Consider the following 12,217-nt stretch of genomic DNA (forward strand, 5'->3'; position numbering starts at 1 on the left):
GGATTTGAAGTCATCTCACAGAAATCTTTGAAATGTCCAACTTTGACTTTGAGATCCAGTGATTGTTAAATTTTGACAGTTATTGTAGGTAGTATCGTATATGGTATATTGACTACTCAGTAAAATATATGAGCTGAAATTCTTTATCTGCTGCACACAGAGACACTTGACACATTTTGATTTTATTTTTTTCAAATTCAAGCACTATAAAACATTGCAGTTTTGATTAAAGTATCCAATACAGTATGCAACGTTTTAGTGAGTCATTGCACAGCACTACTCGATGAATGTCGGAAAAGTTGCGTATTTCTTTCCCGTTGGTAACACCAGGAGGGCCTCTCCATTCTTAGTCTCATCTGTCACCAGCTCCAGGTAGTGTTCAGCTAACTCAGACACACTGAAAAGAAAAGACATGGTAACTTTTTCAGTTAAATTTTTGGATCCCTTTCACATGACATAGAAGGGTATTGTTGCAGCGACTGTAAGGTCACCCAGCTGCAGAACAAACAGTTAAAAGTATTTAATGGAGTGTTCAACAAAAATGTAGATTTATGTGAGGATTAGCGCTAACTTTAAATGACACAAGAAAAGACTCACGTCAATGTCCCAAGCTTTTCTACTAATTGTTGGGTTGCCTCAGCCAGGTGGGAGAATTGCCCCAGTTTGTTTGGAATAGAGGTAAAGAGCTCAGTATTAACAAAACCTGGGCAAAGGGCATTGAACCGTATACCATAGCCTGATAGGGAAGAGGCAATCTGGTAAAAGACACACATATAGACAGAATTAAGCATTAACTGTTCAAAGGCACAATGTACAATACAAGCACTCAATTGTGACTAATTGGTGAGTGTTGGAGATATCGACCATAGAGATGTCTGCCTTCTCTCAAATATAATAGAACAAATGGCACTCAGCTTGTGGTGCTCAAAGTGCCAAAAAATACATTTGAAAAACTGGACAACAATGTTTCTCCAGATATTATGACCTGGTTACTCATGACAATCCACAGACCTTGTTGTGAGCAGTTTTGTTTAGGAACTATTTCTTTCTACCGAACAATATGCACCAACTATATTACTGCGCAGAAGGAAGTGTGCATCTACTCATGGACAAGAGGCTTGTGTTTATAACAGTGAGAGATGTAAAAATTAATGCAAGTTTCCTTCTGCTTTGTAATACAGTTGGTGGGTGTAGTTTGGTAGGAAGAGTATCTTTTCTGATGTCCTCCTTTGCTGAGCTATAACATTAGCTCGCTCAGTATTGCTAGGTGAGATAACAGTAGATGCACACTTCCTTTAGGAAGTGATACACCACAAGCTGATCGTGCCATGTAGATCCATTATATGCATAGAAGACAAGCATCTTTATCTGATGTCTCAAACACTAGGCAACTCAAACCAAAGCAATATAGATTGATAAATAGCACCACAGGTAAAAGAAAGGATATACCAAAACAGTGGATAATTCAGCTTCTCAGCATTAGTTAGCTAGCCTGTGATCCAAAACATGTCAGAACCCAAAATCTTGTAAAGTCTATCATTACTATTTGCAATGATTCCAATGACTATGTGTGAAAGTGTAGAACTCATCTTTACATGCTTGGAAAACAATTTAACTTTGTGTAAATTTATGTACATTGTTTTTTCAATCTTCCTGAACTTTCTTCCGGAAAAACCTTCCTTACCGCCATGGCTCGAGTGAAGCCGATCACTCCGTGTTTGGTGGATGTATAGACAGGACAGCTTGGTAGAGGGCCGAGACCTGTAGGATGTGGGTTACATCAGTCAATGTTAGGGTTAAAATTTGGAGTTAGTGAACTCTAACTCTAAAAATCTATGTTGTCTCTTATTCATGATATGTTAAGACCTCGGCAAAGTTACTGCCAACATTCAAACACAGTCACAACCATTTCATTGCATTCTGAATGCTCTATAAACTTTATAAGCTTTATTCAGTACCATCATTTACCCACTTGTTAGAAACTGTCTTTTTAAAGGAACACAAATCTTTTGGGTTTTTTTGTCATACAATAAAAAGTGAACATCTCTTAACCTGGTGTGCGAGCATCTAACCAAAAAGCCATTCAAAAAACCCTTTGACTTTGAGACATGGGAACCAGGAGTGCTAAAATATTCTGTTATTTCTGTTTTTTTTTAACTCACTCCTGCAGCACTCTATAGAGACACAAAGTGGTGAATATAAAGCATTGTGAATTTAACCGCATTCCTCAGAAATGCAAAGAATGCTGTTTCCTCTTGGTAGAAATCAACCAAATATGCAGTGCAGTGTAGACTTTACCTGCCATGGATGCCGTGTTAATGATGACCCCTCCCCGCCCTCCACTCAACTTGCTCATGTGCTCCAGAGCCAGGTAAGTCCCCCTGATAACACCCACCTACAAAACACAACAGATGCTGTTAACTTTGGTGCTGACAGCAGATATGTCTTTGCTGTTTTCTGTGTGTATTGAATGTTGTGAAATGAAACAGGGGAAGCTGAATGTAATACCTGGTAAATTTAACGGTTTTGATGTTGGCAACTAATTTCCTCATACTACAACTGCTGGAAAGAAAATAATCTACATGTTTGTGTTGGTGGTGGTGCAAACAGTAATTCACGAAACACTGCAATTATATGTGTTGTGGTGTTATTTCCCTTGTGGGAGTGGTGCAACCGGCTACAAGTGATGGGCATAATTGCAACCAGAAGCAGTTTGGTACTCTAGCTACTTCTTACAAGGTTTATGGAGACAATTTTCTCCCACAGGGTCTCATTCAAGATGCCAGCATTGTTGCACAGGATGTCTATTCCACCGAAGGTCTCTACGATTTTCTGAAAAGCAGCTTGAGAGGAAAAAAAAGTTAGCAGTTAACATTTCAATACATGGTAGAGCACTTCCCCTTTTATGACATACATGAACCTTTTTTAGTGTGGGATCATTCAGCGTAGACTCGCAGCTATTACTCAGCTAGTTGATAGTTGATCATCAATAATTTTTATAATTCATTAAGAATCTAAAAAAGAATCCACTATTTGCAGCTTCTCAAACATGAATATTTTCAATATCCCCCTCTTCTGACAGTCAATTCTACAGTAAATTCAAGATTTTTGAGACCAGTAGTTCATGTTTTATGCAATTAATGACACCAGTTTTATCAGTCAGTTCATGTTTTTGTCATATGCACCAGTAAATTATAACAAAAAGCTTGTTCTCTGGCAAAATTGTGAACATGAAATATACAATCTACCAAAGAAAGTACAATAAATTAACATATGATATCTGCATACTTTAAAAAAGGTTCCGACACAAAATAAAAGTTCTTCTGAACTAGAGTGAAAAAGACAACAAACCTTGAACTTAACATCATTATATGTACATTAAAAAGTAATTCGCTGCATTAAAGATGGTCTTTTTTGAAACTAGTCTGTCTACGTAGATAGGGGCAAATACTTTTGAAATTGGCGCTATAAGAACAGAAAAAAAAACTGAGAAATGTGGGTATGGCACGTTTTTAAACCGAACAGATCAAATCTGATAGTGAAATGAGTCTTTTTATGGTTTGACGCTAAAAATAATGTATTCACTAATTTACAGACATCTCTTTCTCACTGTAAGTCAATGGGAAAAAAATCTTGGACCCACTGGTATCACGTGATGGACTCAGGAGTTGTAACTGCACTTTTGGCCACAATGCAAATTGGCTTTAAGCTCCATTACACCTCCCTGGTGGACTGGCTTTGACACAGGAAACAATCTCGACTTACGGTTAAACGGTAAGCTAAAGAAATATGTTTCTGTCAGCTTTTTGGGGCGAGGAATAGGCAATTCATCAAGAGAATCGTGGTTTCGGCACTATCTAGTTTTACTACTTGGTCTAAGTCTGAGAGAGAGTGAGGAAGACAGCTTATCATAATTCATCTACACATACCCACATTGTTATGATAAAAAGTAAATTGAAATTCAACAAAGTGTCCCTTTAGGGCCTCTGGGTGCTTTTCTTCTTGCTGTTCTTGACATGACCATTCAAAATCTCATAAATATCTTTCTTAACTATAATTAATGTTACTGCATACCTCAAAGTTATCAGGGGTGTGGTTCTCCACCTGGAATTAAATGCCATCTGATAGGTATAAGTTAAGAAAAAATGTTTCCAGGTTTGTGAGCTTCCAAGTATCTGAAACATCTCTGTAATTGAAACAAAACAATCACAAAAAACACTACAAGGTCCTAAAGGGATTCTTTTTATTTTCGTGCATTTCTAGATGTGTTTATTTCAATAAATGAGCTGTTTGTCTTTTCAGTACCTCCCCCACATCCGTAGTTTGTTTATCAAGTGTGTGTGTGTGTGTGTGTGTGTTTTACCTTTTATCTGCTCCTCTGATTCAACATTACAGGTCAGGAACAAAGTTCTCTCCTGTCCATATTGTTTGTCAAGGGCTTCTTTAAAAGTCTTTCCTGCGGTTTCGTTCACATCCAGGAGGGCTACCTGTGTATTTGAGGTTATATTAGATACAGTTTATTAGATACACCCAGTTAAAGCTACTGAAGTCTCATACAACAGTCCTGGAATAAATCACAACTTCACAAAGTTTAAGATGATCCGTTTGTGTTGAAACTGTTGTGTCTTGTTTCAACTTTTTGGTCAATTTGGAGGCCGAAGTTTGTGCTGTTGTTATAATTTTAAGGTTTCCAATGCTCTTGTATTTCTGTTTTTATAGACTTTTATATACTTCTAATGATCTATTTTTGACTTCTCTCTGTCAGCTGTTGCAACATCTGAACATTTCATCATGGAATCAATAAAGGTTTATTGAAGTCCAAGGCGAGAAGAAGATTCCCATTTCCTCTTCTTCCAAAATGAAGTGCTAGAATGTAACAAAGTACATTTACTCAAGTACTGCACTAGGTATTGAGGTACTTGAACTTTATTTGATTATTTACAATTGCTGTTACTTTATACTTCTACTCCCCTACATCTCGGAAGGAAGTATTGTACTTTTTACTCCACTCCATGTATTTGCAAATTTTAGCTACTTAGATTATTACTACGAAATCTACATCAGCTAATAAATTATGATGTATTGTAATAAAAAATCTCCTCCCCTGAGTATCTGAGTAGGCTACTTTATCCACCCCTGCAGAAATGCTTCTTCCAAATCACTTGCTCATCCAGCTTGTACCGTAGGTTTTTGTTTAAATTGTAAGGGGAGGAACATGAAAAACAGAATGATTACACCTAGTACTGTAATTGGATAATTCAGCAGACTATGAGTAGGAGTCATAAGACTATTTCATAAATATAAGTCTTTTGATCATAGGTTTCACTTCCCACACTACCTCAATTGTAGTGGATAACTCCCTCTGGTCTTAAAAATATGCTATCGTAAAACTAAAATATTTTCAGATGGGGGTCTCTGAAGACAAAAAAAATTCAAACGAGGGTTTCTGACCAACTTTTTATCACTTTAAGAGTAACTAAAAAAAGGCTGAGAACTACTGGTCCAGGCCTGGATAAACTACCAAGTGTCAGTCATTTGCAGCATGAAGCTGATCTTAATGGCAATCAAGTAAACTGAGGTGGAGGCAGCTGTATAGCAGTTTAATCTGTAAGTTTGGGGACATTTCTGTCAATAACTGGTGCAGTGAGGACATTACAACCTACTTTTAATTCAAAACAGCTTGTTTAAAAATGTTGTAGAAGAAGGTGTATATGTCTAAGAACTGATTATGTATGAGAATATGTTAGGCTATTAAAACTTTATTTTAGAAAATAACCATTTCAAGATGAAAATGACTCCACCTGGGGCAGTTATTTAACTGAACAATAACATTTGAAGAAAGAGCTGGAAAATAAAATGGAGAACGGGCAAAGCATCGTGTAGGTCTACTAACTGCAGTTAAATAAAATGTAGTGTTGTATAAGGTGCAATGTGCCCCTCTACAAACTTTGTGGACTTTTGTGCATATGCTAAAACAGAAATTCTCAACAAGTACAGTTGCCTGCAAGTGCCTTAAAGACACATTTAATACTATTTGAGTAAATGCACTTTGATTTCCACCACTGAACACAGAGAGCCTACATTTAACATCTATCAATTTTTGCATTATTTTGTCATGCATTTTCTATACTGGTAACTTCAGCTGAGACAAAACTCTACCTTGGCATCGTTTTTCAGCAGAATCTCCGTCATTGCTCTTCCTATGCCCATCGCTGCTCCAGTCACCACTGCGATTTTACCGTTTAAGGCCATTGCAGCTGTTTATTGAAAAGAGATGAGACTCTCAGTTGTTGGATCCCTTCAGGATATTAAACAAGGATGAACAGAGAGAAGCGCTTTTAAATATACACCGCCCACCTTCAGGAGAACATACCCATCGTGTCGCAACATGATTGAAATATGCGGATAAGGAGTGCAAAAGAGCACGTCATAGGTCAACTTTTGAAGGAAATTAAATATGTTTGAAATCTTATTAAAAGATAACTTGGAACATTTGCAATTCAGTGTGTTTTGAAGTGAGTACGAACTGATTTCTTTTGATTAAAATTGTACGAAAACCTGACTTTAGTTTTAAAGTATTTACGCATTTGGTTACCACGCAGGTCACCTACTATCTGTCTACTCTTGTCCGCCTATCACAGTGACATTTGGTCAACACTCGGAAACCGCTGTTTGAACATGTATGGGCGCTACACACGTGACTTAGAGGAGAAACGGAAGTTTTCAGTCCGACACGACACAGTGTCCGTTCAAAAACTTCGCAATTTCATACATTTTCCCTGCACACCAGATATAGGTGTGTGGTATGTAAAAACAAGACACTTGTTCTGCTTTGTTGAGACACACTCTTCAATTCGGCATGTGTTTGTAGTCAAGTATTTCGACAGAAATGTAACTTTGATCACCAAATTCAACAAAAATCCCCGAGCGGACGCTATGGAGCAACGTTAACCAATGACAAAAAGTTCGACTGTTCAATCGGTAAGAGCTTGTTGGTGGATTGAATGTATGCCGAATTTAAGAGTATCCCCTTAAAACTTAGAAAGCACACGTAGTCACAATTGCAGTATCTTGTGCCTTTGATTATATGTAAGTAATCTTAAAACGGACAGCTTTTTAAATGAAGTTTGGTGACTGTGGCAATAGAACCTAACCTCATACGTTCTGTCTGTATGTGGCCACCAGATGGGGGCACAGTGCTACTTGACAGATAGACTATCTCGTCATCAATAGAATTATTGCTAATCAGTAAGGTGTTAAGGAATTCAGTTCCACTTGATTCTGCTGTTCGTTATTTTTTCCAAACCACAGCTTTTTTATGTTTGGGTGTGTAAGTCTACCTCTATGCAGTAGGCTAATACTGCACTGGTTATTAAGTGGTTTCTAGGCTATTTTTTTGGGGAGTGAGTGTAACTACTTGTAGCAGCACTATCAGTTGGTCTCAGGTTTGGCACACCCTGTCCTGAGAGCCAAGCCCACTAAGACTGGGAGAGACTGGCAATGCATTGGTGTTTACACTGCTTTTACTCAAATAATGTTGAGAATTGATTTTTAGTGACATGAAATGTGTGAATTAGATGAATCAAACTCTAGATGAGAGATGAATTATGGTAAATTAGAAATTGAGGGGGTGTAGGCTTTACAATATGAACACCTGATGTAGGCAAAGATAATATGAGATCATATTGGTATGCACTTCATAATAATTATCTTTTTCCCCTTCAAATACTTTGATAGTTTTGCCTTTGCAGTTGCTGAAGTCAGAGGGGAAAACCACTATTTAGTGGACGTTATTCTAGTTTGGACACTATTTAATTCATGAGAGGTCAAAAGACAACAATTCTTAATTCCATGGGGCCAAAACTGTTGTGAACCACAAGTATCTTCAGTGTACCTTTAAAGTATGACTAAAAGCCTTATGTGTCTTGGGTACAATAATGTAGCACTCCTGTGCTCTGTATCAGATATTTGACATATATGAGTTATTTTCATAAATAAGCACGACAAGTTCTCTTTGATCAAGTCCTTCAGGATCATCTGTCAATACACACACAGTTAATTATATTCAGTGTACATTCAGTGTATGAGTCACTACTGTTGTGAAAGGTTGACAGGTACAGTAGCCCCCTCCAGGTGTGTGTTTAGGACGCCTGTTGCTCAAAGGATTTTGATAGGCATACTTGGCAAGACTGTGCATGCTGCTGCAGCAATAGATTAGGGAATAGTGTGTGAGAGTCACAATCACGATTTATGTGTCAAAAACTGTTGCAACAAAAGAGGCAGAATAGCCGACAGACACTTTTAGTTCAGGGGTCAGACGGATATAATGTGGTTCTTTATATTGATATGATTTTATCTGATGTAACAACAACCACAATTGCCTTTGTTTCAGCGAACAGGGAGACCCAAGATAAAGAACATTTTTTTTTGGAAGTTGCCTGGAACTTAAAAACACACCAATAATAATAGCAAATAATAATTATAGCAGAGACTCAGTTATTTTAATGGATACTAACAATGGAAAATTGCTGTTATTCTACTGTTACATTCACGAAAAAGACACTGGATATGTAAAAATGACTGTAACATTGCTTCTCTTGTGCTGTGGGGAGGTGTACAGACCTCTGTGTCTTAGTGTGCCAGTAGGTGGAGTGTGGAGATGCCCTGTGGGGACAAATTGCCTGTTTCACTGATGCCATTACATCATAGTATCTCAAATACAGAGAGCTCAAACACATGGGCGCAGAGAGAGAGAGTTCCTTTCTATCTTCTAACTTTTGAACTGAAGCCCTTATGTGTTTGATATTTTTAAATTTTGAAGACTTATTATGTGTGTGTGTGTGTGGTGGTGGTGGTGGTGGTGGTGGGGGGGTTGTGTTTTTTGGAAGGACACACTGGCTTCCTGTTTTACATTTGTGATGCTGTTGTACCCAGTGATGATGTCATCATGTAGTTTTTGGTCCACTACTCTTCTACATTTGTTTTTCATGAATTACTAATATACATCAGCAATGTGTTGCATAAATCATCCACTATTTTAACTAAATCTTGTCTTGTTTTTTAATTTTTTAAAACTTTTGTATTTCCTCCGTCCTGGAACGTAAGAAACAACTACAATCAAAAGGCCATATAACATAAAATAGACTCAATTAAATAGTATTGTTGGTATTATAGCGAAGTTGACAATGAAAGAAGTAGTTTGACACTGAAAACTGTGTCCTATCAGCAGTTTCCATCTTGTTCCAGTATACTGATAGATAATCTGGGCTTCCAAGTTAACACATGTCCAAATGTATTAATTGACGTATCCTTTAAAAAAATACCTTTCTCCAATTAGAATTTTACATGTCAGAGATTGTAGATATCTTAAACCAAATTTGAAACGATGTGAAAATCCAGTTCCTCCACTCTGATGGTGAGATTAACTGTCTTAAAGGACAACATATATAAATCAAAGGCCTTCAATCTGATTGATATAAAATGAAACTCTGTGCACTCACACGCTGGGTCCACAAAGGCCCCCCCAGCTCGTCTTGCTTACGGGGCAAATCTGCCATTTAACGGCTTTCAACTGTGATTTGCTGACCAGCTGCTGACTTGTGTTTTCATCCCAGTGGCCCATTGCCATTTCACTGGTGATTACACTGCTAAAGAGCTCCAGAGAGCTGGACAATGCCCGAGAGCTTTACATGTCACCAGTGTCATCGGCCGCAAAGAATAGGACGCTGCCATTGAACCAAATATCAGCCTGTTTACAGTGAGGGGCCTCGATGGGTGGGCAGGGGTGGGGGAGATGAGTGTGTGTGAGGGCGTGTGTGTGTCAAGTCAAAACCTATACAGGAGACTGTGACTGTGAATGTAGAGGCTTTGGTGTGTGTGTGTTTAGAGATTATGTGGTCTGAGGGTGTGTGACGGGTGCTACAAGCTAGACAGAGAGTTTGTTGGTGGTGTTACAGTCAGACGTGAAGTTTTATGGAGTTACTGGGAAAAAAAAAAACATTGGTTTGTTTGCAAAGATCGACACGTGAGTCAAGTATAAGGTGCACAACAGACATTGTATGGTTTGTCATCAGACCAACAGTGCTATTTTCCTATTCAGAGTGCATCTACCACAGACACAAAGAACTGAGATAAAATGTTTCCTGGGTTTCATTTTAGAGGATCCACCATAAAAATGACAACTTTAATGCAATAAACAACCAAATTTATATCAGTCTTTTCAGAACTTTATTAGTAGTCATCTAGCTTATGAATGCATTGTTGTTCGGGCGGCTGACTCTCAAACCTCAGATGTCTCCAGAGCCATATCAAAATAGTCCCTGATCCCATCTGCATCCATGTGCCCAGGACGTAACTTTGTGATGAGCATCACATATTGTTCCCCAAACAAAAAACATTTCACCAAGTTGCTTTGCAACTCAGAAGCCATGTTACTATGGTATTTCTATATGACTGGTGTTAACAAATTCAACGAACTGATCAAAACATATTCAGTTTCTCAGCTTTTCAGCCTTGTTTACCATTTTACTGTTTTTTCAAAGCTGGGGTGGGAATCTAACATTTCCCCAATATTGTGTCCAAATTTAAGTCAAGCACTTCTGCATTGTTTCCAACATCCAGTTTTTGTTTTGCTTAAGGAAAAATGTAACACTGCCTGAAAGTCCTATTTATGCCAACCTGTAGCACTTTAACTCATTGCCTTGCTGCTGTGAAGCTACTCCAGGACTCAATGGCATCACTGTTGGGTGTGGTGACATGCGCCGCAAAGCACATTCATTTCAACACCCAGCCACACCTTTCCAGGTATGGTCAGAGGTGAAAAAGACCTCTGGCAAAAAAAAGTGAATATGATTTTTTTTTCTCTTTTCCAGTTAAAGAATTAAAAAAACGTAACCATAAAGACAGAAATCTACTTGTCTGGCACTGATTTCCACACCCAAACTTGGTAGGCCTATTTAGGCAGGATCTTAACATTAAACAATTTGCTTTTCTCACTGGAGGCCTGAATGGTTGACAGTCATGTAATTACAATGTAACAGCCAGAGGCTTTACAGCAGCCAGAAGAGGGTGGGCGGCCCAGTGTTGTCCACCACTCCAAGCCAGTTGGGGGATTTTGGTTCTTAACTGTAGATTTTTCAAAGGGGTTTTGTATTGTAATGCTTTGAGTTTTTATCAAATCAACTACTTTTTTTGAATGAAAGTGTTGGAATTTCAATTATTACAAAATAAACTGTAACATAATTTTGAATTAAGAAAGAATTAAGCTGTTAAGTACATTTTCCCCATGTTTTTTGAAAGAAATCAAACCAGATTTCTCAGAGTTTAGGGGTTTAAATGCAATGTGAAAGGCATCTGATGCAGCACCAGAAAGCTGCTGTCAATCCAGGTGTTAAAAGCTTAATTCACATCCACAAGTTTCTTTGATGATGTCAGATATAATAATAGCATGTAATATTTATAGAAATTATAATATAAAATCAGTTGTACAGGCAGAGTGCCAGCGCTATGTGTCGATTGGACTCATGAGTCAGCACCATCAGAGTAGCACAGGTATGAGGAAGATCTGTAGGGTGTGTGTTAGTGTGTGAGATGTGAACTCGTGGTCACAAACAGCATAAGAGCAATTTCTTCCCTCTTTAATTATACGCACATTTCTCATCCTGTTAACACACCCCGTCATTCGCACACCAAGGAGTACAACCAATGCTGCACCCTTCACAACCATTTACAGTAGGCAGTGAGAAACTACACGTATGTCATGAAAGGTACTAGCTGACAGCATATTTGAAGTTTTAGTCATCAACAATCCTGCAGCCTGTGTGTAGCAGCTGAAGTCTTGTGAAGCTCCTGCACTGTTTGTCAGCACATATTTTAACCCAATACACTGCATATGTTTTTATATATTTTTCAATAATTTTACTGCAAAGATTAAACATAAAAAAACATTCTGGACAAACTAGAGTTTATTCAGGCAGACACTTAACATTTATAATGTATTTACATGTTTGCTAATTGCATAGCCCTTTTGTACGCCGATATCATGCTATATGGCCTTTAACTAGTCCTTTCTTTAGGCATCTTCTGCATATTTACACAGAACCAGACAACGGCATCACCATGCTGCTCCAGTGTGTAATTTTAAATAGCGTACCGGCATCATAGAAGCAAAAGAGGCGTGACAGGCTGTGTTTAACACAACAGCATTGGCCTTCAGTGT

The 12,217-nt window shown here is 38.1% G+C and overlaps 1 protein-coding gene across 1 annotated transcript; it reads right to left on the reverse strand.

Annotated features, from left to right (window-relative positions):
* Positions 1-161: 161 nt before the first annotated feature.
* Positions 162-6,317, reverse strand: LOC121952409 (15-hydroxyprostaglandin dehydrogenase [NAD(+)]). Its single transcript, XM_042499071.2, has 7 exons — positions 6,160-6,317; positions 4,364-4,487; positions 2,737-2,843; positions 2,299-2,395; positions 1,685-1,761; positions 598-755; positions 162-397 (listed from the first exon to the last, which is right to left on the reverse strand). The coding sequence occupies exons 1-7, from the start codon at positions 6,250-6,252 to the stop codon at positions 277-279; spliced, it is 777 nt and encodes a 258-aa protein (XP_042355005.1). The 5' UTR covers positions 6,253-6,317; the 3' UTR covers positions 162-276.
* Between the last annotated feature and the right edge of the window lie 5,900 nt (positions 6,318-12,217).

The sequence above is a fragment of the Plectropomus leopardus genome, chromosome 15, assembly GCF_026936395.1.
Source record: "Plectropomus leopardus strain MGB_pleo_1.0 chromosome 15, ASM2693639v1, whole genome shotgun sequence".
Lineage (NCBI taxonomy): Eukaryota > Metazoa > Chordata > Actinopteri > Perciformes > Serranidae > Plectropomus > Plectropomus leopardus.

What these genes read in the sequence shown, in the direction of transcription:
- LOC121952409 (XM_042499071.2), bottom strand. Translation starts at nt 6,252, where the DNA reads ATGGCCTTAAACGGTAAAATCGCAGTGGTGACTGGAGCAGCGATGGGC. An exon ending in ATCAGAGGAGCAGATAAAAG is followed by an intron (nt 2,844 to 4,363) that starts GTAAAACACACA and finishes TTTCCTCTCAAG; the next exon opens with CTGCTTTTCAGAAAATCGTA. An exon ending in AAATTGTCTCCATAAACCTT is followed by an intron (nt 2,396 to 2,736) that starts GTAAGAAGTAGC and finishes TGTGTTTTGTAG; the next exon opens with GTGGGTGTTATCAGGGGGAC.